Source organism: Anolis sagrei, chromosome 10, assembly GCF_037176765.1.
Source record: "Anolis sagrei isolate rAnoSag1 chromosome 10, rAnoSag1.mat, whole genome shotgun sequence".
NCBI lineage: Eukaryota > Metazoa > Chordata > Lepidosauria > Squamata > Dactyloidae > Anolis > Anolis sagrei.
Genome location: NC_090030.1, coordinates 19,897,384 through 19,925,343, shown reverse-complemented (window position 1 = coordinate 19,925,343; position 27,960 = coordinate 19,897,384). Strand labels below are relative to the sequence as shown.

The 27,960-nt window shown below is 48.4% G+C and overlaps 2 protein-coding genes across 2 annotated transcripts; one reads left to right on the top strand and one right to left on the bottom strand.

The window, feature by feature from the left end:
- The first annotated feature begins 162 nt into the window (after positions 1-162).
- RBM41 (RNA binding motif protein 41) lies at positions 163-12,770 on the top strand. Its single transcript, XM_067471584.1, is given in 9 exon segments — positions 163-202; positions 205-223; positions 2,891-3,016; positions 6,388-6,595; positions 8,209-8,413; positions 9,178-9,455; positions 10,690-10,837; positions 10,934-11,065; positions 11,068-12,770. Coding segments are annotated over 9 exon segments (1,479 nt in total). The 5' UTR covers positions 163-168; the 3' UTR covers positions 11,397-12,770.
- Positions 12,771-13,943: 1,173 nt separating this feature from the next.
- CLDN2 (claudin 2) lies at positions 13,944-19,686 on the bottom strand. Its single transcript, XM_060756168.2, has 2 exons — positions 19,624-19,686; positions 13,944-16,327 (listed from the first exon to the last, which is right to left on the bottom strand). Exon 2 carries the CDS (start codon positions 16,103-16,105, stop codon positions 15,395-15,397), a length of 711 nt encoding a protein of 236 aa, XP_060612151.1. The 5' UTR covers positions 16,106-16,327; positions 19,624-19,686; the 3' UTR covers positions 13,944-15,394.
- Between the last annotated feature and the right edge of the window lie 8,274 nt (positions 19,687-27,960).

Genomic DNA, 27,960 nt, shown 5'->3' with positions numbered 1-27,960 from the left:
AACCCGGAAAACTGACAGCAACCCATAAGACTACATTATCCCATTCATACAGGCTAGAGAAAGAAGAGAATGAAAAGGATCTGAATGAAGGATTCCAGGAAGTTGTATTCCAGGAAGGGGCGTAGCCACGCCCCCTCCTCGTGCTTCCTTCCTTGCCGGGCGCGGGGCATGCCGGGACTTGTAGTCCAACCGGGGCTGGAGAGATTGCAGCGGCCATGAAGAGGTGGGGAGCGGGCATTGCAGGAAAGCTCGCCCGAAAAGCCCCCTCCCTCCCTGCCTCCCTCCCTCCCTCCCTCCCTCCTCTGAAGGCCTTTAAGCAGAGGCTGGATGGCCATCTGTCGGGAGGGATCGAATTGTATCACTTTGGAGTCTGTTCCATCTCCAGCAATCTCTGGTTCTACCTACCCTCCAGGCGTTTTGGACTTCAACATCCTGCTAGGAATTGTGGGAGTTGAAGTCCAAAACATCTGGAGAAATTTGCCCATGCATGACCTACCTACTTACCTCCTCTCTGGACTCTTTTAAGTAGAGGCTGGATGCTCATCTGTCGGGAGGGATCGAATTGTGTCTCCCTGTTTGGAAGACGGGAGTCGGGCTGGATGAATTTTGGGGGTCTCATCTATTCATCTATCTATCTATCTATCTATCTATCTATCTATCTATCTATTTTTCTATGTATCATAGCAATAGCTGGGTGGCCTTCTGCCAGGTGGGATCAGATTGTGTCTTCCTGCTTGGAAGAAGGGGGTCAGACTGGATGGCCTTTGCGGGTCTCATCTATCAATCAATCTATCATAGCAATAGCTGAGTGGCTCTCTGTGGGGGTGGGGTGTCAAATTGTGCCTAGCTCTTGGAAGAAGGGGGTCAGACTGGATGGCCTTTGGGGGTCTATCTATCTATGTATCATAAAGTAGCTGGGTGGTCCTCTGCCGAGTGAGATCAGATTGTGCCTCCCTTCTTGGAAGAAGATTTGGACTGGGGGGGGGGGTCTAATGTATCTAGCTATCATAGCAATAGCTGGATGGCCCTCTACCGGGTTGGATTAGATTGTGCCTCCCTTCTTGGAAGAAGATTTGGACTGGGGGGGGGGGGTCTAATGTATCTAGCTATCATAGCAATAGCTGGATGGCCCTCTGCCGGGTTGGATTAGATTGTGCCTCCCTCCTTGGAAGAAGGGGTTTGGACTGAATGGCCTTATGGGGGGGGTCTAATCTATCTAGCTATCATAGCAATAGCTGGGTGGCCCTCTGCCGGGTTGGATTAGATTGTGCCTCCCTCCTTGGAAGAAGGGGTTTGGACTGAATGGCCTTATTGGGGGGGGGGGAGTCAAATCTATCTAGCTATCATAACAATATCTGGCTGGCCCTCTGCCGGGTTGGATTAGATTGTGCCTCCCTTCTTGGAAGAAGAGGTTTGGACTGAATAGTCTTATTTGGGGGGGGGGGGGGGAGTGTAATCTATCTAGCTATCATAACAATAGCTGGGTGGTCCTCTGCCGGGTGGGATTAGATTGTGCCTCCCTCCTTGGAAGAAGGGGTTTGGACTGAATGGCCTTATTTGGGGGGGGGGGGGAGTCTAATCTATCTAGCTATCATAGCAATAGCTGGGTGGCCCTCTGCCGGGTTGGATTAGATTGTGCCTCCCTCCTTGGAAGAAGGGGTTTGGACTGAATGGCCTTATTGGGGGGGGGGGGGGAGTCAAATCTATCTAGCTATCATAACAATAGCTGGATGGCCCTCTGCCGGGTTGGATTAGATTGTGCCTCCCTTCTTGGAAGAAGAGGTTTGGACTGAATAGCCTTATTTGGGGGGGGGGGGGAGTGTAATCTATCTAGCTATCATAACAATAGCTGGGTGGTCCTCTGCCGGGTGGGATTAGATTGTGCCTCCCTCCTTGGAAGAAGGGGTTTGGACTGAATGGCCTTATTTGGGGGAGGGGTCTCATCGATCTCTATCATAGCAATAGCTGGGTGCCCATCTGTCAGAAGGGATTGAATTGTGTCTCCCTGCTTGGAAGAAGTGGGTCAGACTGGATGGCCTTGGGGGTCTCATCTATCTATCTATCAATCTATCTATCTATCAATCATAGCAGTAGCTGGGTGGTCAGATCATGCCGCCCTCCGTGGAATAAGGGAGTTGGGCTGGAAGGCCTTTGAGGAGTCTCATCTATCTATCATAGCAATAGCTGGGTGGCCCTCTGCCAGGTGGGATTAGATTGTGCCTCCCTGCTTGGAAGGAGGTCAGACTGGATGGTTTGGGGGGGAGGGGCTTATCTATCTATCTATCTATCTATCTATCTATCTATCTATCTATCTATCTATGTATTATAGCAATATCTGGGTGGCCCTTTCCTGGGTGGAATCAGATTGTGCCTCCCTACTTGGAAGAAGGGAGTCAGACTGGATGGCCTTTGGGGGGTCTCATCTATCTATCCATCTATCATAGCAATAGCTGGGTACCTATCTGTCGGAAGGGACTTAATTTTGTCTCCCTGCTTGGAAGGAGGGAGTTGGACTAGATGGCCTTTGGGGTGGTCTATCTATCTATCTATCTATCTATCTATCTATCTATCTATCTATCTATCATAGCAATAGCTGGGTGCCCATCTGTCAGAAGGGATTGAATTGTGCCTCTCTGCTTGGAAGAAGGGAGCTGGACTGCATGACCTTTGGAGGTCTCATCTATCTATCTATGCATCATAGCAATAGCTGGATGGCCCTTCTGAAGGGAGGGATCGAATTGTGCCTCAATTCAGAGGCACAATCAGATCCCTCCCTCCTCGTGGCCCCTCCCAGCCCTGGGGTCCATGGACATGAAGCTTGCTCCAATAAGAGTGGGGTCTTGGCCCTTCCTGGTGTCCCCAACGTACCTTTCCCCCTTCTGCTCTGCAGGGTCAGCGGCCTCCTGGGGGCCTCCGGGGAGGAGCCCTCGGGGCCCGAGGCTCTGGAGACGGAGGGCGAGCGGCAGTTGCGGAGCCTCCTGCGCCACCAACTGGACCCCTCGGCCTCCCTGGAGAGGTGAGTGGCCCCGGGCCCCTTCTGATGGACGAGAAGAGGATCGCTTTCTTGTCATTGCACATCATACAACAAGATTTTTTTTTTAACTTGAGAAACTGCAAGTTGCTTTTGGTGCGAGAGAATTGGTCGTCTGCAAGGACATTGCCCAGGGAACGCCCGGATGTTTTGATGTTTTTACCATCCTTGTGGAAAGCTTCTCTCATGTCCCCGCATGAGGAGCTGGAGCTGACAGAGGGAGCTCATCCACACTCTCCCCGGGTTCGAACCTGCGACCTGTCGGTCTTCAGTCCTGCCGGCACAGGGGTTTAACCCACTGCGCCACCGGGGACTCCAGATTAAATAATAAAAAATGAGATTAAATAATAATAATAATAATAATAATAATAATACTTTATTTATTTCCCACCCCATCTCCCAAAAAGTGACTCTGAGCAGCTTACAATCATAAAACAAAACATAATCGATAATATAAACAAGGTAGGTAAAGGTGAAGGTTTCCCTTTGACATAAAGTCTAGTCATGTCCGATTTTGGGGCTCGGTGCTCATCTCTATTTCTAAGCCAAGGAGCCGGCGTTATCCGTAGACACCTCCAGGGTCATGTGGCCGGCATGTCTGCATGGAGCACCATTACCTTCCTGCCGGAGCAGTACCTAATCTACTCACATTTGCATATATTTGAACTGCTAGGTTGGCAGATGCTAGAGCTAACAGCAGGTGCTCACCCTGCTCCCCGGATTCGAACTGGCAACCTTACAATTGTCCGTGGACACCTCCAGGGTCATATGGCCCCTCTCTCGCTGAAAATTGTATCCCAGTATATTACCTTGTTCATGCCCAGCATTATTATTTTTTTTAAAAAAATAATTATCACATTTGGCCCAGCCATAGGTTTTTAAATGCTTGTCAATACTGTTATTGTTTATTGTTTATTTTTTGTTTATTTATTTTGATTGTTTTGTATTGATATTTTGTTATTGCTTTTATTATTGTTGTTCTATGGGCTCGGCCTCATGTAAGCTGCACCGAGTTCCTTGGGGAGATGGTAATGGGGTATAAATAAATAAATAAATTATTATTATTATTATTATTATTATTATTATTGGGTTGTTGTAGGTTTTCTGGGTTTCTATATGGCCATGTTCTGGAGGCATTTTCTCCTGACGTTTCGCCTGCATCTGTGGCAAGCATCCTCAGAGGTAGTGAGGTCTGTTAGAAGTAGGAAAATGGGTTTATATATCTGTAGAAAGACCAGGGTGGGACAAAGGACTTTTGTCTGCTGGAGCTAGATGTGAATGTTTCAAGTGACCACTTTGATTAGCATTTAATGGCTTGGAATGCTATTATTATTAATAGCATTATTATTATTATTATTATTATTAATAATAATAATGTCTGCATGGAGCACCATTACCTTCCCGCTGGAGAGGTACCTATTGATCTACTCACATTTGCATATTTTTGAACTGTTAGGTTGTCAGAAGCTGGGAGCTCACCCCATCCCGCGGATTCAACCCCACCAACCTTTCGGTCAGCAGTTCTGCAGCTCAGCGGTTTAACCCGCCGCACGACCTAGGGCTCCAAAATAAACCATAGTTGATAATATAATTATTTATTTTTTTGTTTATGAGATTTATTTTGATTGTTTTGTATTGATGTGTTGTTATTGCTTTTATTATTGTTGTTCTATGGGCTCGGCCTCATGCAAGCCGCAGGTAGATAACACATCAAATTAAAACAAAACAATAAACGACACAAAAACTCCAAAACATTAGTAAACAATTATATATATAAGCAGTTTAAACAACATTAAAAGTCCCATCTGGTAAAGATAAGTCATAAAATTCGATTGATCGTTATTAGGAATTCTTACATTTTGATTTTGTCAAAGGCCTTTTTTAAAAGCCAAGTTTTAAAATGTCGCCCCCAATATATATTATGTATGTAGAATTACAAAATCTTTTTTCACACGTACTGGCTCGACAGCAATACGTGTGAAAACGATCTTGGAGTCTTTGTGGATAACAAGGTAAACATGAGCCAACAATGTCATGCGGCAGCTAAAAAAGCCAATGGGATTCTGGCCTGCATAAATAGGAGTCTAGTGTCTAGATCCAGAGAAGTCATGCTACCCATGCTCTATTCTGCCTTGGTCAGACCATATCTGGAATCACACTGTGTCCAATTCTAGGCATTGCAATTGAAGGGAGATGTTGACAACCTGGAATGTGTCCAGAGGAGGGTGACTCAAACGATCAAGGGTCTGGAGAACAAGCCCTATGACAGTGGTTCTCAACCTTCCGAGTGCTGTGACCCCTTAATACAGTTCCTCATGTTGTGGTGACCCCCAACCATAAAATTATTTTTGTTGTTACTTCATAACTGTAATTTTGCTACTGTTATTAATCATAATGTAAATATCAGATACCCAGGATGTATTTTCATTCACTGGACAAATTTGGCACAAATACCTGATACGCCCAAATTGGAATACTGGTGGGTTTTGTGTGTGTGTGTGTGTGGGGGGGGGGGGGGGTTGGTTTTGTCATTTGGGAGTTGTAGTTGCTGGGATTTATAGTTCACCTACAATCAAATAACTTTCTGAACTCCATCAATGATGGAATTGAACTATACTTGGCACACAGAACTCCCATGATCAACAGAAAATACTGGAAGGGTTTGGTGGGCATTAACCTTACGTTCAGGAGTTGTAGTTCACCTACATCCATAGAGCACTGTGGACTCAAACAATGACGGATCAGGACCAAACTTGGTACGAATACTCAATATGCCCAAATGTGAACACTGGTGGAGTTTGACATTTGACATGGGATTTATAGTTCACCTACAATCAAAGAGCATTCTGAACCCCACCAATGATAGAATTGAGCCAAACTTCCCACACAGAACCCCCATGATCAACAGAAAATACTGTATTTTTTGATGGTCTTCGGCGACCCCTCTGAGACCCCCTCGCGACCCCCACAGGGGTGGAGAAACACTGCCCTATGAGGAGCGGCTTAAAGAGCTGGGCATGTTTTTTGCTGCCCAGGAGACTAGGACGCGAAACAATGACTTCAAACTACAGGAAAGGAGATTCCATTTGAACATTAGGAAGAACTTCCTCACTGTGAGAGCTGTTCAGCAGTGGAACTCTCTGCCCCAGAGAGTGGTGGAGGCTTGTTGGACTGGATGTCCCACGAGGTCTCTTTCAACTCTATGGTGCTAAAACACCCACCCTCCCACATTCTAACCACTATTGAACAGCCCCTAATGCCACATCACTGAGAAACCATAGATATAGTTACCCCTTGGGGGGGGGGTGCTTTCTGACCTTGGAGCTGACATTATCCTGCCACTCACCTCCCTCCAGGTGCCTCTCGCAGCGCTCCCGCTTTGCCCCAGCCGCCCTCTTTGAGCCTTCCTTTGGGGAGGAGGCTGCTGGGGCCCACAGCCTGAGCCACTTCCAGGTCCTGCAGCAGCGCAGCCGGGAGGAAGACGCCCTCCGGGACTTGGGCCTCTCTGATGCTGAGCGTCGCCTCTGGAGGAGGAACCAGGACGGAGAGGAGCAGGAGGAGCAGGTAGGAACACCCCCTTCATGGGTGGATTGTAAGGGGGTGTCACGTTTCCTCTCTCTCTCCTTCTCACATCGCTCTCCCCATCATCATCATCAACAACAACAATAATAATAAGGATTTACAGATCGAACTGCAAAGACTCTGGCACAAACCAGTGAAGGTGGTCCCAGTGGTGATTGGCACACTGGGTGCAGTGCCTAAAGACATTGGCCTGCACTTAAACACAATTGGCACTGACAAGATTACCATCTGCCAGCTGCAAAAGGCCACCCTACTGGGATCTGTACGCATTATTCGCCGATACATCACATAGTGATCTAATACAACAGCCAGCAGAGTGATCTTGTTTGCTGTGGACTCATCTTGTTGGGATAATAATAATAATAATAATAATAATAATAATAATAATAATAATAAGGATTTACAGATCGAACTGCAAAGATTCTGGCACAAACCAGTGAAAGTGGTCCCAGTGGTGATTGGCACACTGGGTGCAGTGCCTAAAGACATTGACCTGCACTTAAACACAATCGGCGCTGAGAAGATTACCATCTGCCAGCTGCAAAAACCCACCCTACTGGCATTATTCACCGATACATCACATAGTAATCTAATACAACAGCCAGCAGAGTGATCTTGTTTGCTGTGGACTCTTCTTGTTGGGTTTCAAATAATAATAATAATAATAATAATAATAATAATAAGGATTTACAGATCGAACTGCAAAGATTCTGGCACAAACTAGTAAAGATGGTCCCAGTGGTGATCGGCACACTGAGTGCAGTGCCTAAAGACATTGGCCTGCACTTAAACACAATCGGCGGTGACAAGATTACCATCTGCCAGCTGCAAAAAGTCACCCTACTGGGATCTGTATGCATTATTCGCCGATGGATCACATAGTGATCTAATACAACAGCCAGCAGAGTGATCTTGTCTGCTGTGGACTCATCTTGTTGGGTTTCAAATAATAATAATAATAATCATCATCATCAACATCAACATCATCATCCTACACAATGTGGACGTTGTACAATGCATTGTGTAGGACTATTATTTTCCCCAAATTGTGAGCCATTTCCATGATGTGGAAATGTGCTGGGTCTTTCCAATCTGCTTGAATCTTAACCATTTTTACTTTAAAAAAAAACAAAAACCTTTGTTGGGTTTAATTCTTGGACTGCACAAGTCTCTTGTGTCATCAAGTTTCTAGATCTCGATGAGTAGATAGAGTAGAGATTATTATTATTATTATTAAACTTTATTTGTACCCCACTAACATCTCCCAAAGGACTCGATGCGGCTTACAAAGGCCAACCTTGATTAGCATTTGATGGCCTGGTCATTCCACAGATATATAAACCCATTTTCCTATTTCCAACAGACCTCACTACCTCTGAGGATGCTTGCCATAGATGCAGGTGAAACGTCAGGAGAGAATGCCTCTAGAACATTGCCACATAGCCCGGAAAAACCTACAACAACCCGGTTATGAAGTTTACTTCTTGTATTCTGCTATATTTATGGTGGAATCATCCCGACTGAGGAATGTTTTTGAGCCTAACAGCTCAGATTCCCCAACAAAAATGTTTCCCGTCTGTCTGCCTGCCTTACAGAACCCCGGTCTAGGGGCGGCCCCTGAGGCTCGTCAGGACCGACTCCGTGCCATCCAGGAGAAGATCGCCGAGCGCCAGCGCATCCTTGCCTTGCCCCAGCGCTTTGCAGGCAGCAAGCCTCTCAGCCGCCGAGAGATGGAAATTGAACGCTCCCTCTTCCAGGGCACTGACCGGCACACCTTCCTCCGGGGACTCTACCACCAAGGTAGGGGCCCCTTGTCAGAAATATTAAAAAATTAATTGGTATTTATTTATTTATTTATTTATTTATTTACAGCTTTTATATTCCGCCCTTCTCACCCCGCAGGGGACTCAGGGCGGATTACAGTGTACACATATATGGCAAACATTCAATGCCAATTTTTGACATACAAACATATACAGACATACACAGAGGCTATTTAACTTTTTTTTCTGGCCGCCAGGGGAGCTGTTGCTTTAATCGTCCATCTGCGACACTGATGAAGCACTTCCGCATTCCCCACATGCTTCCCCGCTGGAATGCTTTGCTGGAGTCTTCTTTATGGCCTCATAAATTAGTTAATTTAACCTCCCCACACTTTAAGGTGGTACCTAATTTTCCTACTTGACAGATGCAACTGTCTTTCGGGTTGCAAAGGTCGACAACAGGCTACACACAATTGGTTGGAAACCCACTCCAACCCGGGCTGGCTTCGAACTCATGACCTTTTGGTCAGAGTGATCTTAATGCAGCTGACACTCAGCCAGCTGCGCCACAATCCCGGTGTAATTACTTGGTCCCTGCTAGGTATTTTTAATTACGAAAATGTGAGTCAAGCACTGAAAGAATCACTAGGCTGAAGCCTATTAAAGTTAGTGGGCTAAAGCTAGTGTCACCCTGAGGAGAGTGAGTAGTGTTATTTTGCCTGAGGAGAGTGAGTCGTGTTATTTTGAAGGAGCTTCGGAGCCCAGGTGACTGATGGAGGGCCTCTCCCTTGGGTTGCACAGGTGAGGCTGCACAGAAGGATTTCTCTGTGACGGAAGGTCCCGCAGCTCGCCTGGAGACACTCTACCGGGAGGTTCTGGCCCCAGCGACTCCGACGGAGCCCCTCTCGCCCTCCCCCACTCAGGACCCAGCCCCAGCCCCACCTCCAGATCCAGTGGCCCTGGTCACACGCCCTGTGACGTTCATCCCGGAAGAGGAGATCTGCCAGAGCCGCCTCTCGGAGGAAGAGATCCGCCAGATCCCCCGGTTTGCGTCTTATGACCCCGGAGAACCGAGCCAGGTACTGTCACCAGCAGAGAGGGATGGAATGGAATGGGGAGGGGTGCCTTACCTGGTCCCTGCTAGGAATGCTTTCTCCTCTGCGGCTCCCCAACTCTGGAACTCACTGCCTGGAGAAATTAGGAAAGCCCCTACCCTAGAAACCTTCAAAAAGAACCTTAAAACCTGGCTCTTCCACTGTGCCTTTGGTGAGTAGGAATACAATCTCACATTATTCCTCAGCTTCAATGTTCTGTCATTGGAGTATACATCCCCCCCTTTCTTGGGAAAGCTTGATTCCACAACCCCCGCTATAATGAGCCTTCCTGCACAAATAACCTGCTTCCCTTTTATCTCGCCTGAGTTTTTAATTAGTTTTTAATTAGTTCTTCTTTTAATGTAGCCCGCCCATTGTCATTGTGTTTGTGCTTATTGTAATCTTATATTGTTATGTATTCACATGATTTATGTAATTACTAGCCGTCCCCTGCCACACATGGGGTTCTGTGTGGGAGGTTTGGCCCAATTCTATCACTGGTGGGATTCAGAATGCTCTGTGATTGTAGGTGAACTATAAATCCCAGCAACTACAACTCCCACATGTCAAGAATCTATTTTCCCCAAACTCTACCAGTGTTCACATTTGGACATATTGAGTATTTGTGTAGAGTTTGGTCCAGATCCATTATTGTTTGAGTCCACAGTCGTCTTGGGATGTAGGTGAACTACAACTCCAAAACCAAAGGACACTGCCCACCAAACCCTTCCAGTATTTTCTGTTGGTCATGGGAGTTGCCACATTTGGTTCAATTCCATCATTGGTGGGGTTCAGAATGCTCTTTGATTGTAGGTGAACTATAAATCCCAGCCACTACAACTCCCAAATGACAAAATCAATTTTTTGCGTGAAGGACATACATTGGGTTGTTAGGTGTATTGTGTCCAAATTTGGTGTCAATTCGTCCAGTGGTTTTTGAGTTCTGTTAATCCCACAAACGAACATTACATTTTTATTTATATATTGTTTTTACTGTTCGCAGTTTCAGTTTGCGTTTTTGGTTTTTCTTTATGGTAATTGTTGTCTGGGCTTGGCCTCATGTATGCCACTCCACGTCCCCATCGGGGAGATGGTGGCGGGGTATAAATAAAGATTATTATTATTATTCATGTGATGTGTTCAATCAGGGAGCAGGCTGACCTTCCTCTGCGCAGGCCACATTGACCACAGCAGCATGTCTCTTGCGGGCTGTTATTAGGTGCTGTACCTGAAGAACCTCAGTCGGCAGGTGACGGTGGAGGACCTCATGTCGATCTTTGCCAGGTTCCAGGAGAAGGACGGCCCTCAGATCCGGTTCCGTCTCCTGAGCGGACGTATGCGGGGCCAGGCCTTCCTCACATTCCCCAGTAAGGCCCTCTCCCTCCTTCCCTTATGAGCCCAGGGAGCATGGAGTGTGGGGTGTCTCCTCCGCCCAGAGCGCTGACTCCCGCTTCTTCTTTCAGGCGTCTCAGCAGCCCAGGCGGCCATGCAGCTGGCCAATGGGTACCACTTGCTGGGGAAACCCCTCGTCATTGAGTTTGGGAAGAGTAAAGGGTGGCCGGAGCCCACACCGAGTCCTGGGATGCCTGACCCACCCCTGAAGAGCAAAACATGACCGGTCTGGATGTGGCAGAGAGCATTGGAGGGCACAGAATGGACAGCACCATTGTATCCAGAGATGGAGTTGTTTTCTCAAGAGGGGGACCCCAAAGTGGGGCAACCCTCTTGTTGGATGTTGCTGTTCCTACTAACTCCACTGTGGCATTTTTAGATGGGTCTCCTGCTCTTCTTGCTGAGGAGGGACGTGGTCTTGGGCCCAGTAGGTGCTTCACTCAGTTGCCGCTCTGCCTGAGGCAGCCATGGCAAGGCAGCCAGGAACTGAACTGGCCCTTTCCTTTTCCTGGTTTGCTACTGGGAAAGAACTAATCCCATGCTGTGGCAGCTCTATTGGCTGCTGGTCTGCTTTTGGGATAAGTACAAAGTGCTGGTCTTTACCTTTAAAGCCCCTAAAGGGCTCGGGCCCAGGCTATTTGGCAAACTGTATCTCCCACTACAAACTAGCTCAGACTCTGTGGTCAGCGGAGGAGGCCCTTGTCTCAAGCACGGCTGGTGGGAACGAGTGAAAGGGCCTTCTCCGTGTTTGCCCCCACCTCTGGAACTCTCTCCCTAAGGAACTAAAGATGGCCCCTTCCCTCCTCGCCTTTAAGAAACAGCTGAAGATATACTTCTGTTCACTGACCAACAAGGAGGAGGAATAGATAATGTCACTGTTATTATACCTCTGAGTAACATCTGCAATCCGTACTTGGGTCTTTTCTGCCTTGCTAGCTCAGTTGACATCTTGAGCAATGATTAATTTATATGCCCCCAAGGAACTCTGTTGACTCTGGGAAACTGACGCTTCTGTTTTTACATTTACGTTTTACATCTCTGTTTTTATGTTTGTTTTATGTCCAATATAATAGGTTGTGTTTAAATTTTATTCTAATTTGCTAAGTTATAATTTGTTTTTATATGCTGTGGAGTTTAATTTTCGTTATTGTGTGTCAAAGGCATTGAATGTTTGCCTTTTTTGCGTGATTAGAATCCACCCAGAATCCCTTCAGGGAGATAGGGCGGAATATAAATAAAGAATAATAATAATAATAATAATAATAATAATAATAATAATAATAATAATAATGGAGCCCCTGGTGGCGCAGTGGGTTAAACCCCTGTGCCGGCAGGATGAAGACCGACAGGTCGCAGGTTCGAATCCAGGGAGAGGCGGATGAGCTCCCTCTATCAGCTCCAGCTCCTCATGCGGGGACATGAGAGAAGCCTCCCACAAGGATGATAAAACATCAAATCATCCGGGTGTCCCCTGGGCAACGTCCTTGCAGACGGCTAATTCTCTCACACCAGAAGCGACTTGCAGTTTCTCAGGTCGCTCCTGACACGACAAAAATATTATTATTATTATTATTATTATTATTATTATTATTATTATTGGGGGGAGGGAGCTCATAGAATTTGAAGAACCTAGCCCACTCATAAGCCCATAGAAAAGGGTGCTGAGTAAACGTGGGAGGGCTCAAGGCCGATTTTGGGGCGCTGGAATCCTCCTTGGGCCACATTGTGCCCAAAATGCAAAATAACATTGGCAGCTTAAGAAAGTCGGAACACTCCCGCCATGCAGTTTTTCCTCAGGTGAAAGGCCATGACAGTATGGGGCTCTGGGGAGGGGGGCATTCTTCCCTCCTGCCCCTCTCTGTCAGTCCTTAAGTAATTAAACTACATTGTCATCCTTTTGACCAGCTATCAGTTGTTTTGTTGTTGTTGTTGTTGACTTGACTCATGAGCTGCCCCTCCAGAGGAAAGGAGGAGGAAGAGGAGGAGAAGGAGGGTGGGCTCAACTCACAGGAGGGGGTGTCAGGTGGAAATAGACCATCCTCCCCCCTCCTCTAGCTATGCCCCCCTCCCCTTGGCCCTGTCTTGGCTCCTGTCCAGGCATCTCTTGGGGTGGTTGGGTTCAGCCGTGAGGAGAGCTTAGGAAAGCAAATCTGATTAAAAGCGGCGTCAGCAGCACTTCCTCCTCGGCTTTCCTTTTTTAACTCCAGACATGACACTTTCCTCTCTGCTGCTGAGAAAGAGAAGGCCGAGCGCCTGATTAAGGGATTGCTGTCTGTCTGCTTTAATTACGGCTCCTGATTGGGGCTGTGTTGTCCTCCGGTGAACCTCTGCGTTGGAGGAAGAAGAGATGGTGCAGGCAGCGTGCGGAGTGGGCAGCTACATCCTAGGGCCAGGCTCTTCAGGCTTTCCTAGACAGAAGGCGGAGTGACCTGGAACTGCACTGAAATAAGGGCCCTGATACACCCCCTCCCCAGAGAAGGAGGACTCTTTGGGACACACTTTGCTCCCTGTTCTCCAGAGACCCACTTTTTCTCCTACTCTATGTTCCTAGTTGCCACCACCATTTCATTCCTGCTTTCCAACTGGATGTGTGTCTCTCCTGCAGGAGCCTCAATTCTACAGATAGGGTACAAAAGGCCAACTGGGTGCATGAAGGAAATGAGCCGTCTTACACTTGCATGGCAGTTGCATGCACCCTTCCTTGCAGGGCCGTTCCAGGTCCCTCCTCTGGATGGCACTGGTGACCCTCCTTGGAGAAGGAGGCCTTCTGATCCTTTCCTACGGGAAGCCCCTAGTCACTCTGGAGACTGCTGCGCAGGAGAAAGAGACGGGCGAACGGGTTGGCACAGAGAAGGCCGCCACCAGTGAACTTGGCACTCTCATCCCTGGCATTAATCTAAATGACTTTATTGCTGAGATCTTTTCACGCGGTGCTCCAAGGCTAAAATCCCCTTAAACGACGTCCCATTTGCAGGAAGTATGCCACGACAATGGCAATGGCGGAGGAAGCGCTCTCTCCCCGTCGCATCAATTCCCAAGGCTTTTCCAATCTGCATGGGCTTCCAATCAAGGGACAAGGGAGACAGAATGTTTCCAGCTTTATTTGACAACAGCTCAGCTCACCCCTCCACCAAACCACACAAAAAGTGTCTGCTTTCCCAATGCGACTGGGCACCGTATGCCCTTCCCCCTCCCAGGATCAGATTTGGGGACTGGTCTTGGTACCTCACCTCCCCATTTCCAACCCCTCCCTTTTGTTCCCACTGAAAGTGCTTCCTGCTAGGGGCAAACAGGGTCCAGGATCCCTGCTGTCTTTGGGTTGGAATTGGTGCAGCCCAGAGCAGCCCTCCAGGTTCAGCCTGGCATATTGGTTCAGCCTTGGAGAAGAGGAAGGAAGAGGAGGAGGATGTCTGGCTGGCAGGTGAACATGGACCCAGTCACCCAGAGTGGCCTTCTCCCTCTCTCCTGCCCCCTCCCTACCATGAGGGTCTCGCTAGGTCTTCTGGCACTTGCCATCTCCTATGGTTTCCTCTTCTCCCTTCGGGACCAAGTCTTTGGACTTGGGCAAGAACATGGCGGACGGTGCTGGTAGTCCTGGAGAGACACAGAGCATCCGTGGGAGGCAGAAGCGCCTGTCAGCCAGCCCACCAGTCTCCCTCCCTCCCCCTCCCTGATGATGTTTATTATTCCTTGCCAAGGCCAGGCTGTTCCTGCTCTCCTCCCACGGGAGACTGGAAGGTAGGCGGGCAGGTGGCTCTTCAAAGCCAGAGGTCGGCGGAGGTCATTGAGCGAAAGGACACGCTTTGATCCAGCCCAGCCCTGGAGCCCTTTGCCTCCTGAGCTTGGCCTGTTTCCCACTTGCAGGAAGCAGTCTGGCAAAGCATAAGAGGGGTTGAGATAGGCTGTGGTCACTGCCTATGAGCTCTGCTACTTAAGTACAGCACCACAGGGCTCAAAAGAAGTCTCATTTAGCTGCCCCAATCTAGTTGTGCTCACCAGGAAGCCTGGGGTGGGCAGCTGTGCTACTGCTCCATTGGGATCCACCATCTGCCCTCCCCACATCACACCTCCAGTCTCCCCACAGAATGCCCACCAGTTCCTTCCAGTCAACAGTGCCCAACTTTGGGCCTAGAAATCCTGACTGGTGCCTGCCGGTTCTCTTCACTCCTTTCCACTTGGTCAGTGTCCTGTGTCAGGGGCCTGCAAGCTGGAAGATGGGAGAGAGGGCCTTGAGGCAGGCCCACTTGACAGCTGTCCATCTTGGCTGCTCCTTTCACGCTGGAAAGCAGGTTCCTCCAGAGGAACTTTGAGACCCTCAAAGAGGACAGGGGTCATCCAAAGTGGTGCTTGAGGAAGAAGAGGTCCTGGCAATGGCAGGGTGGAAGCACAGGTATAGGGGAGCAGGGGAACTGTGACCGGCTGCCTCCCTGCCGGCTTACCTGTCCAGTGCCTTCAGGTAAGCAGAGGGCTGGGCAGTCAAGGATCTGTGAGCAGCAGTCCACAATGGTCTGTAGGTGCAAGTCTACCTGCTATTACACATATCCAGTGAGGTTGTAGGCATTGAACTCACTCTTAGTCTTTGAGATAGGAGTTGCCCCTGTTGTGGCGGGTGGGGGGCTCCGCGTGGGTATCGTCTGGGCACGGTAGGGGCTGTAGCGGACAGCGGGTGACCGGTGGTCCCTAGCTGGACAGGACGCACAGAGGATGAGCCCCCCAATGAGGGAGACCAGGGAGGAGAAGGCACCCAGGTAGAGGGCCTCGCCCAGCTCAAACTTCATGCTGTCAGGCACCACAGGGTTATAGAAGTCCCTGAGCACCACGTGGATGTTCCAGGCCACGGGGATGAAGGACAGGAGCCCCCCCAGCACAAAAGCCACCCCTCCGGCCACAGCCACTCGGTCCTTGGACGGAGAGCCCTGGGCGAAGATGGTGCAGCGCAGACCAGCCACACAGAGGAGGGCAGCCAGCAGGGAGACTGCGATGGAGGTGGACATCAAGGCCTGGGCAGCCTGGAGGTCAGAGGGAAGGTTGAGTAGGGAGCTGTAGATGTCGCACTGGGTGATGCCGGTGCTGTAGGAGGCACACTCCATCCAGAGGCCCTTGGAGAAGCCCACCGCCGTCACGATGCTGGAGCCGATGTAGGCACTGGTCCGCCAGCCGGGGAGGAGCGTGGCAATGACTGTGCCCAGCAAGCCCAGCAGGCTCAGGCTATAGCCCACCAGCTGCAGGCCCACTGAGGCCATCCCCACCTGTCCGCCCTGTGCTGGGCCCAAGGCCTCCAAAGAACTGTCCGTCTGCTCTTCCGTCCACTTGTCCGTCGGCCCTTCGCTGCCCCCTCCCCTGGCTGCAGAGAGCGAAGTCTCCTTGGGTGCAGCCGCCTCCACAGCCGGCCGGTTTCCTTCAGGACAGCTGGAGCAAGGCTGGGAGATGGCAACAGTTGGGTGGGAGGGAAGAGAGAGCTTTATCTGGGAGACAGGAGGGAGCGGGAGGGCACACTGGGTTAATGATCGACCCATGGCTTCAGAAAAATGCACAGTGCTCTTCCTACCTTCACCCCGTTATCTATATGTAGAAATTATGTTTTGAAAAGTCCAAACCCACATGCAACCTCGTAGGAATCACAAACTGTTTGAGGAAGCAACCGCTTCAGACTCTTCAGGCAATAAGTGATGTGCAGAACTTGGAGTGAGTGAGGTATGGCCCTGTCTCAATGATGTGCCCCCTCCCACTTGTACTTGGCCCTTGAATGCTGAATGGGCATCTGGCAACAGCCTGTCGGAGTGTGTGTATATGTGTGTGAGAGAAGCACACACTTGATTCAACCAAGATGGCTGTGCCCTTAGGCGTTCTTCCTCCCTAACACACACACAACCCAGTTCCAAGTTGGAGGAACGGTCTCTGCTTCCCACCAGTGGCAGCCATTCTTTCCACCTCAACCTGGGCTCTTAATGAGATGTGGCTCTTAATGAGACATGCCACATTATCACGGGGTGTCTGCGCCCTACACAACTGGAGAAATTACACTGCTTAGCTGGTATCGCACCACCTGACATCTGCCGGGAAATAGCAGCCAATAGTGAAAGGACCAAGGCAGAGACATCTCCAGCTCATCCCTTGTTTGGGCATCAGCCAGCATGCCAACGACTTAAATCAAGAAATAGTTTTCTAAGATCTACAGAGACACTCGCTGGAACACCTCAGCAAGCGAGAGTCCAAAAGTGGCAGGCTCAAACCCAGAGCCTCAATCAATGGCTGATACCCAATGAGAGACTCCCCCCTGGGCTCACACAAAACTGGGCAACTTGGAAGGCGCCGAACAGACTGCGCTCTGGCAGCACGAGATGCAGAGCCAACCTTCAGAAATGGGGCCACAAAGTGGAATCCACGACATGCGAGTGTGGTGAAGAGCAAACTACAGACCACCTGAGCCCTGCTACATGCACAATGGAGGACCTTCTTGCGGCAACACCAGAGGCACTCCAAGTGGCCAGATACTGGTCAAAGGACATTTAATCAACCACCAAGCCTGCAAACTCTGTGTCTTTTGTATGTTTGTTTGTTTGTTTGTTTGTTCTGTCAAAAATGTAATAGAACTGTTCAGTTGCCTGACACAATAAATAAATAGCCTGGGCTCTATCCTTTGGGGCAAGAAGATCCACGCTGGGAGCCCCAAGTGGATGGTGGCCTGGTTTGACCTCTGGTCCCAACATGGTTGCCCTTGCCCTGTCCCCTTCCCTGGCATGGTTTCTCTCTCTTTCTTCTCCCTTCTAGCCAGCTTCTTTTACAAAGGGAGGGAGGGAGGGAAGGAAGGGGAGAGGGAGAAGGGTCTTGCCAGAGGAGAGCTGAGCTAATAATCGCTCTTGGAATGGACCGGGGAAATGAGGACAAGGGCTAAAGCAGAACCCTGGACCTGGAGGAGATGGACCTCTCCCTAGACGGTCTGCCCACTCTTGCTTCCCAGCACAGCGCCCACCCCACCCAAGACCAGGGGACGGGGGCCACGAAGGTCTCCATAAACCCCTCCCTTTCCCGTCTCCTCTTCCAGGTTGGCAACACAAAGGTAAGGAGGCTGTTGGGTTTCATCCCTGGACTGCCCAATCTCTTGTGTCGTCAAGTCTCTAGTCCTCAATGAGTAGCTATACTAGAGATAGGATTAGGTTGAGGGATCCCCCCCCCCCAAACACACACATTTCTAGGCACGTTTCCCAAAAGGGCTTTGTCTTTCCTCCTCCTACTAGCCACTCTCTCCTCCCCCTTTGAAGATGTAGCAATGGAATCTCTGTGGGGGAACTTCAGTTTTAAAGGTATTTTTATTGCCCTGAACTGGCCATGTGGCCATTCGCCACCACTGTGTCTTCTGCCTTTCCTTCCTTCCAGTGAGAATGCACATTTTGTTTCTCTCTTTAGGCAAAATGTAGCTGCATGGATTTTTTTTCACTTTTTACCCTTTTACCTTTCTTAGAAGATGGGATTTAGGAAGCTAGTTAGTGTATTTCTTTTACTTCAATAAATATCTTCGAACCTAAAGTTCTGATTCTGAAATCCTGTGTCATCCTAAGAAATAGAGGCTTATCCCAGTTTCACCCAGCTCCATGCAGTCATGCCGGCCACATGACCTTGGAGGTGTCTACGGACAACGCTGGCTCTTCGGCTTAGAAATGGAGATGAGCACCACACCCCAGAGTCAGACATGACTGGACGTAATGTCAGGGAACTACCTTTACCTTTACTATGTTTCTGCTGGTTATGAAGTTTGCTTCTGGTACTCTGCTATATTTATGGCAGAATCACCCTAACTGAAGGTTATTTTTGAACCTAACAGCTCCGATTCCCCAACATATTCCAAGAGCCAAAGCAGAGTCCTGGGTCTGAAGGGGACAGACCTCTCCCAGGGTGTGTGTGTGGGGGGGGGGGGGGAGCTCACTCTTGCTTCCCAGCACAATGCTCACCCCACTACACTCCGGGAAGGTCTCCAAATGTCCTTTCCCTCTCTATCTCCTCACCCAGATTGGCAACATGAAGGTTAGGAGGCCCCAACTGCTGGGGCAGAGGTGCCTTGGTAGGAAGCCCTCCTCCCCTGCCTCCTCCTTTGGAGGGTTCCCCAGTGGCCCTCTGCTTCTGGCTTTATGCCTGGAATCTACCTGTATCCTCTTCCTCTTCCAATTCCCTTTGAAATGCACATGCAGCTTTCCCAGGATTTGGCCCAGAGAGGTTTTTTTTTGTCATGTCAGGAGCAACTTGAGAAACTGCAAGTCGCTTCTGGTGTGAGAGAATTGGCCGTCTGCAAGGACATTGCCCAGGGGACACCTGGATGATTTGATGTTTTTATCATCCTTGTGGGAGGCTTCTCTCGTGTCCCCGCATGAGGAGCTGGAGTTGATAGAGGGAGCTCATCCGCCTCTCCCCGGATTTGAACCTGCGACCTGTCGGTCTTCAGTCCTGCCGGCACAGGGCTTTAACCCACTGCACCACCGGGCTCCGGCCCAGAGAGTTGCCTCTTTACTGTTTGGTTCTCACAGCTGACCCAGCCCACCAGACGCTTCCCTTTCTTTGCACAGGAAGAGACCCAGAGTCTTTTGCTGCTATGGTTCTCTTCTTGGAAGGAGGAGGAAATAGGGAAAGGAGCAGAGCTATTTCTGGGGAGCTGGCTCTCCTGCAGCCAGGATGCCCATGGCCTGGCCAAGAGGGTGACCCATCCTCCCTTCCCATCCCAGAGGGGGCACCCCATGGCAACTGACCCCACGACGGGAGGGGGGCTTACCTCAGGGCTTGCTGGAGGGCAGGGAGGCTGGGTGGTCAGGCGCCTCCTCAGAACAAGGCCGGAGGGAGGCTGAGGAGGGCTTTCTAATTTTTCACTGCAGCTTTGCCAAATCCACCCGCAAATCGTGGCTCGGGGGCCGAGGCTTAGTCCAGATCACAATTAAACCCTTTAAAGACTCGGACAGATCAGGAACCGTGGGGCCTGGTCTTTTGCCTGCAGACTGACCCCCATTGAGTGGACCTGAGCTGTTATGGGTCCTGGCGGGGGCAGAGAGAAGCATGTTTGGGATGGAGGGGAGGCTGGGCCCCTGGGACCACACTGGGATCAGAAAGAGCCAAGGGATCTCTGGGAACTGCAAGGAGGAGAAGGCCCTCCCCTGCCTTTCCTCCCAGGCAGAGAGGTGGCCCCAAGTAATTTTCAATAGTAAGCAAACAGTATTTTGGCGCCCCCCTCCCCAACCAATCATTGATATGGAGCAGAAACAAGAGGGGCTAGGCGAGGCTCAAGGGCCCAGCCCCTTTGGGAAGAGGATCGCCCGGCAGTGAGGCAAGGAAGCCGAGGCTCCCCCCGGACTGCTAGGGCTGTTGTGAGCCGAGGGGGTGCTCCATAAGTGGCGATCGAGGGGCATTTACAGAGGCGCCTCTGCGCCCCTGGCCAAAAAAAAGTGTACCGCAACCGCTTACTTTGCGTAATGGACGAGCCGCCCCTGCTCCCAGGATTGCCCTTGTGCCAAGTGAGAAGCAAATGGCGCAAATGGCCAAGGAACCAAAGGAGAGTGCCTTGGTGGGTCATGTTGGGTGAGTGGGCTTATTAACAAAAGACCCTCCTCATACATGCACAGCAGAGTAACTTATTAACAGCAGCATGACCCAGCACCAGTAGCCCAAAGTGATAAAAAGAACAAAAATACACAGACCAATGTTATCTCTTCCTTAGGAGGCATTTCTTTGTGGTAAAATAATATGGTTGTACTGTTTTTTAATACTGGTAGCCAGATTTTGTTCCTTTTCATGGTTTCCTCTTTTCTGTTGAAATTGTCCACATGCTTGTGTATTTCAATGGCTTCTCTGTGTAGTCTGACATGGTGGTTGTGAGAGTCGTCCAGTATTTCTGTGTTTAAAAACTCTAAAATTAGAACAGCACAACAACAGAGAGGAAACAAACAAAGACATCTAATCACCTCTCAACAAAAGTTTGCTCCTGGCACTGCCAGGCAATCAAATGCTAATCAAGGTGATCAGTTGAAACATTCACACCTAGCTCCAACAGACAAGAGTCCTTTGTCCCACCCTGGTCATTCCACAGATATATAAACCCAATTTTCCTAGTTCCAACAGACCTCACTACCTCTGAGGATGCTTGCCATAGATGCAGGCGAAACGTCAGGAGAGAATGCCTCTAGACCAGTGGTTTTCAACCTTGCTAATGCCGTGACCCCTTAATGCAGTTCCATATGTTGTGGTGACCCTCAACCATAATATTGTTTTCGTTGCTACTTGATACCTGTCCTTTTACTACTGTTATAAATCGTAATGTAAATATCCGATATGCAGGATGTATTTTCATTCACTGGACTAAATTGAGCACAAATACCCAATATGCCAAAATGTGAGTGCTAGTGGGGTTGGGGGGAGGACTGATTTTGTAATTTGGGAATTGTAGTTGCTGGGATTTATAGTTCACCTATAACTAAAGAGCATTCTAAACTCCACCAGCGATGGATTTAAACCGAACTTGGCACACAGAACTCCAATGACTATTAGAAAACACTGGAAGGGTTTGGTGGGTATTGACCTTGAGTTTGGGAGTTGTAGTTCACCTATATCCAGAGGAGTGCTGTGGATTCATGCAATGATGGATCTGGACCAAACTTGGCACGAATACTCAATATGCCCAAATGTAAACACTGGTGGAGTTTGGGGAAAATAGACCTTGACATTTGGGAGTTGTAGTTGTTGTAGTTCACTTACAATCAAAGAGCCTTCTGAACTCGACCAACAATAGAATTGGGTCAAACTTCCCACACAGAATCCCAATGACCAACAGAAAATACTGTGTTTTCTGATGGTCTTTGGCGACCCCTTTGACACCCCCTGACGACCCCCTCAGGGGTCCTGACCCCCAGGTTGAGAAACACTGCTCTAGACCATGGCCATATATTTCTTGTGGGTTTTTTTCGGGCTATATGGCCATGTTCTAGAGGCATTTCTCCTGACGTTTCGCCTGCATCTATGGCAAGCATCCTCAGAGGTGAGGTCTGCTGGAACTGGGAAAAAAGGGGGTTTATATATCTGTGGAATGGCTGGGGTGAGACAAAGGGCTTTTGTAAGTTGGGCTAGGTGTGAATCTTTCAACTGACCACCTTGATTAGCATACAATGGGCTGACTGTGCCTGGAGCAAACTCTTCTTGAAAGGTGATTAGATGTCCCTGCCTGTTTTTCTCTCTGCTGTTTTTGCTGTTGCAATTTTAGAATTTTTTAATACTGGTAGCCAGATTTTGTTCATTTTCATGGTTTCTTCCTTTCTGTTGAAATTGTCCACATGCTTGTGTATTTCAATGGCTTCTCTGTGTAGTCTGACATGGTGGTTGTGAGAGTCGTCCAGCATTTCTGTGTTAAAAACCTCTAAAATAACAACAGCACAACAACAGAGAGGAAACAAACAAGGACATCTAATCACCTCTCAACAAAGGTTTGCTCCAGGCACTGCCAGGCAATCAAATTTTAATCAAGGTGATCAGTTGAAACATTCACACCTAGCTCCAGCAGACAAGAGTCCTTTGTCTCACCCTGGTCATTCCACAGATATATAAACCCTTTTTCCTAGTTCCAACAGACCTCACTACCTCTGAGGATGCTTGCCATAGATGCAGGCGAAACGTCAGGAGAGAATGCCTCTAGACCAGTGGTTCTCAACCTTCCTAATGCCACGACTCCTTAATACGCTTCCTCATGTTATGGTGACCTCCATCCATAAAATTAGTTTCATTGCTACTTCATAACTGTCATTTTGCTGCTGTTATGAATAGTAATGTAAATATCTGATATGCAGGATGTATTTTATTCACTGGACCAAATTTGGCACAAGTACCCAATACACCCAAATTTGAATACTGGTGGGATTGGGGGAGGGTATTTGTCCTGTGAGAGTTGTTGCTGGGATGTATAGTTCACCTACAATCAGAGAGCGTTCTGAACTTCACCAACAATTGAATTGAATCAAACTTGGCACACAGAACTCCCATGGCAAACAGAAAATACTGGAAGGGTTTGGTGGGTATTGATCTTGAGTTTTGGAGTTGTAGTTCACCTACAACTTTGACTATTCTAAAGCCAAGTTTGACTATTATAAAGCCTTTGACTGTGTGGATCATAATAAATTGTGGAAAGTTCTTGGTGGGATGGGCATCCCAAGCCCCCTTGTCTCTCTCCTGAGGAATCTGTACAAGGACCAAGTAGCAACAGTCAGAACTGACCACGGAACAACAGACTGGTTCAAGATTGGGAAAGGCGTATGGCAAGGCTGCATCCTCTCACCCAACCTTTTTAACCTGTATGCAGAACACATCATGCGATGTGCCGGGCTTAACGAATGCAAGGCTGGGGTGAAAATTGCTGGAAGAAACATTAACAACCTCAGATATGCAGATGACACCACTCTGATGGCCGAAAGCGAGGAGGAGATGAGGAGCCTTCTAATCAAGGTGAAAGAAGAAAGCGCAAAAGCCGGGTTGCAGCTAAACATAAAAAAACCAAGATTATGGCAACAAGAATGATTGACAACTGGAAAATAGAGGGAGAAAATGTGGAGGCCGTGACAGACTTTGTATTTCTAGAGGCAAAGATGACTGCAGATGCAGACTGTGGCCAGGAAATCAGAAGACGCTTACTTCTTGGGAGGAGAGCAATGTCCAGTCTCGATAAAATAGAGACATCAGACTGGCAACAAAGATCCGCCTAGTCAAAGCCATGGTATTCCCTGTAGTCACCTACGGATGTGAGAGATGGACCTTAGGGAAGGCTGAGCAAAGGAAGAGAGATGCTTTTGAACTGTGGTGTTGGAGGAAAGTGCTGAGAGTGCCTTGGACTGCGAGAAGATCCACCAGTCCATCCTCCAGGAAATAAAGCCCGACTGCTCACTGGAGGGAAGGATACTAGAGACAAAGTTGAAGTACTTTGGCCACATCATGAGGAGACAGCAAAGCCTAGAGAAGACAGTTATGCTGGGGAAAGTGGAAGGTAAAAGGAAGAGGGGCCGACCAAGGGCAAGATGGATGGATGGCATCCTTGAAGTGACTGGACTGACCTTGAGGGAGCTGGGGGTGGTGACGGCTGACAGGGAGCTCTGGTGTGGGCTGGTCCATGAGGTCACGAAGAGTCGGAGATGAATGAACGAATGAACAACAACAAGTTCACCTACATCAAGAGAGCGCTGTGGACTCAAACAATGATGGATCTGGACCAAACTTGGCATGAATTCTCAATATGCCCAAATGTAAACACTGGTGGAGTTTGGGGAAAATAGACCTTGACATTTGGGAGTTGTAGTTGCTGGGATTTATAGTTCACCTACAATCAAAGAGCCTTCTGAACCCTACCAACGATTGAATTGGCCAAACTTCCCACACAGAATCCCAATGACCAACAGAAAATACTGTGTTTTCTTATGGTCTTTGGCGACCCCTTTGACATCCCCTGACGACCCCCTCAGGGGTCCCGACCCCCAGGTTGAGAAACACTGCTCTAGACCATGGCCATATAGCCCGAAACAACCTACAACAACCCAGAAGAAGTGGTGCTTGAGCCGTGGGAGGGGAATCTTGGAGCGTGGGCTTCTCTGCATTTCTGGGCCCGGCTTCGGGGCCTCGGTGCCAGGCAGACAGCGGGGCTGAACGGGCGGCATTCCTGCAGGGGTTTAGCGGATTGGGCGCGGGGCCAACCTGCCTGTGTGCGCATGCGCGGGAGAGACAGAGCGAGAGGACACAGCCCGTCGCCCAGGGCGATCTTTGGGTCCCTGAAGGCGCAGTCGGGGGGGGGGGGGGGGTGAGAGAGGAAGGGTGCGGCGTCCAAAGGGCTCCCTTGCATCCGGCGGAGACTCGTTTTATCTCTCTCTGGCCCGATTGCCCCGAAAGGCTTGTTGGCAAGTGAAGGAGGAAAGGCAGGAGGAGAGGCAGGAGCAGCCTCGCCACCTCTCCCCCCTCCCCGCAAGAAATGCAGGCCCTTCTCCTTTGTTGTTTATTCCTTCAGTCGCTTCTCCAGACATCTCCAGCTCATCCCCTGTTTGGGTATCAGCCAGCACGCCAACGACTTAAATCTAGACATAGTTTTCTAAGATCTACAGAGACACTCACTGGAACACCTCAGCAAGCGAGAGTCCAAAAGTGGCAGGCTCAAACCCAGCACTTCAACCAATGGCTGATACCAAATGAGAGACTCCCTCCTGGGCGACTTGGAAGGCATTGAACAGACTGCGCTCTGGCATCACGAGATGCAGAGCCAACCTGCAGAAATGGGGCTACAAAGTGGAATCCTCGACATGCGAGTGTGGAGAAGAGCAAACTACTGACCACCTGCTGCAATACACCCTGAGCCCTGCCACATGCACAATGGAGGACCTTCTTGCAGCAACACCGGAAGCACTCCAAGTGGCCAGATACTGGTCAAAGGACATTTAACCAGCTACCAAACTCACAAGTTGTGTATTTTTCTGTTTGTTTGCTTTGTTCTGTTAGAAATGTAATATAATGGACTGACTGCTCTGACACAACAAATAAATAGTCGCTTCCAACTCTTGCTGACCTCCTGGACCATACCACGCCAGAGCTCCCTGCTGGTTGTGGCCACCCCCAGCTCCTTCAAGGTCAAGCCAGTCACTTCAAGGATACCATCCATCCTGCTTGCACTTAGTCGGCCCCTCTTCCTTTTTCCTTCCATTTTCCCCAGCATCATTCTCTTCTCCAAGCTTTCCTGTCTTCTCATTATGTGGCCAAACGACTTCCTCTATATAATAATAATAATAATAATAATAATAATAATAATGTATTGTCGAAGGCTTTCATGGGCGGAATCACTTGGTTGATATAGGTTTTTTTGGGCTATAGGGCCATGTTCTAGAGGCATTTTCTCCTGACGTTTCGCCTGCATCTATGGCAAGCATCCTCAGAGGTAGTGAGGTCTGTTGGAACTAGGAAAATGAGTTTATATATCTGTGGAATGACCAGGGTGGGACAAAGGACTCTTGTCTGTTGGAGCTAGGTGTGAATGTTTCAACTGACCACCTTGATTAGCATTTGATGGCCTGGACATTCCATGGATATATAAACCCACTTTCCTAGTTCCAACAGACCTCACTACCTCTGAGGATGCTTGCCATAGATGCAGGTGAAACATCAGGAGAAAATGCCTCTAGAGCATGGCCATATAGCCCAGAAAACCTACAACAACCCAATAATAATAATAATAATAATAATAATAATAATAATAATAATAAACATTGAGGGAAGTCAATAGTAATAAACTGCTTAAAGTGCAAAAGACAAAGAGTGAATACTGTAAAAACACAATCCAGAGCAGAAGAGAAAACTGGCCAAAGAAGGCTCTCCGTGGACTGTACCTGGGAAAAATTGAGAGCCAAATTAACAAAGAAAAAACATGGCTGTGGCTCACCAATGGAACTCTGAAAAAGGAGACGGAGGGCCTGATTCTGGCAGCCCAATAACAAGCCATTTGAACCAATGCTATCAAAGCCAGGATTGAAAAGTCGACAACAGATATAGACTCTGCAAGGAAGCAGATGAAACAATAGATCCTCAGAGGTTGTGAGGTTTGTTGGAAACTGGAAACTTGGGTTTATATATCTGTGGAAGGTCCAGGGTGGGAGCAAGAACTCTTGTCTGTTGGAGGTAGGTGTGAATGTTTCAATTAGCCAACTTGATTAGCATTTGATGGCCTGACAGTTTTGGTGGCTTGTTACTGCCGCGGAAAATTTCCTTGTTGAGAGGTGACCAGGTGTTCCTGATTGTTTCCTGGCTGGAGTTCCCCTGTGTTTGAGTTTTGCTTTTTATTTACTGTTACAATTTTAGAGGGTTTTTTTTAGTACTGGTAGCCAGACTTTGTTCATTTTCACGGTTTCTTCCTTTCTGTTGAAATTGTTGAATGCTAATCAAGGTGGCCAATTGAAACATTCACACCTAGCTCCAACAGACAAGAGTTCTTGCTCCCACCCTAGACTTTCCACAGATATACAAACTCAATTTTCCAGTTTTCAGCAAACCTCACAAACTCTGAGGATGCTTGCCACAGATGCAAGACAATGCTTCTAGAACATGGCCATACAAACTGAAAAACCTACAACAATCCAGTGATTCCGACCATGAAAGCTTTCGACAATCTATATAAATAAAAATGTAATGTTCATTTGTGGGATTAACATAACTCAAATACCCTTGGACGAAATGACACGAAATTTGGACACAACACTCCTAACAGACCAAAGAGTGTCCATCACTCATACCCCCCAATAAAACAGTAGAAAGGACTTAAAACCCCCAAAAGATAAATGATGAAAAGATAAATGACATACAGAAAAAAGGGAAGGAAGAGGGAGGGAAGGAAGGGGAAAAGAAAGAAAGAAGGAAGGAAGGAAGAAAAGAGAGAAGGAAGCATGGAAGCATAGAGTGAAGGAAGGAAGGAAAGAAGTAGAGAAGGAAGAAAGGAGAGAAAGAGGAAAAGAAAAGGGGTGGAAAGAAATGGATAGAGAAAGAAGGAAAGAGAGAAGGGAAGAAAAAAAAGGAAAGGAAGGAAAGAGGGAGCGAAGGAAGAAGATAATGAAAGAGAAAGCGGGAGGGAAGGGAAGACAAAAGGAAGGATGGAAGCAAAAAGCAAAGGAAGGAAGGAAAGAGGCAGAGAAGGAAGAAAGAGCAAGGGAAAAGAAAAGGAGGAAGGAAAGAGGTAGAGAAGGAAGGAAGGAGAGAAGGAAAGAAGAAAAGGGAAGGAGGGAAAGAAGGAGAGAAAGAAGGAGGGAAGGTTGGCCACAGCAATGCTAGTTCCTGTCCTTTTTTAAATCCTCCTACCAGATATATCCTACCTTGTTCATGCCCAGCGTTTTTTTTATTTTAAACTGTTACATTTGGCCCAGCCATACGTTTTTAAATCCTTGTGTGTTATTGTTCACTGTTTATATGTGATTTATATTAACTGTATTGTATTGTATTGCTTTTGTTTACTGCTTTTTTGTTTTATTGATGTGTTGTTGGGCTCGGCCTCATGTAAGCCGCTCCGAGTCCCTTGGGGAGATGGTGGCGGGGTATAAATAAAGTATTATTATTATTATTATTA

Bases quoted from the DNA above. Each gene is read 5' to 3' on its own strand.
- CLDN2 (XM_060756168.2), bottom strand. From the start codon at position 16,105: ATGGCCTCAGTGGGCCTGCAGCTGGTGGGCTATAGCCTGAGCCTGCTG.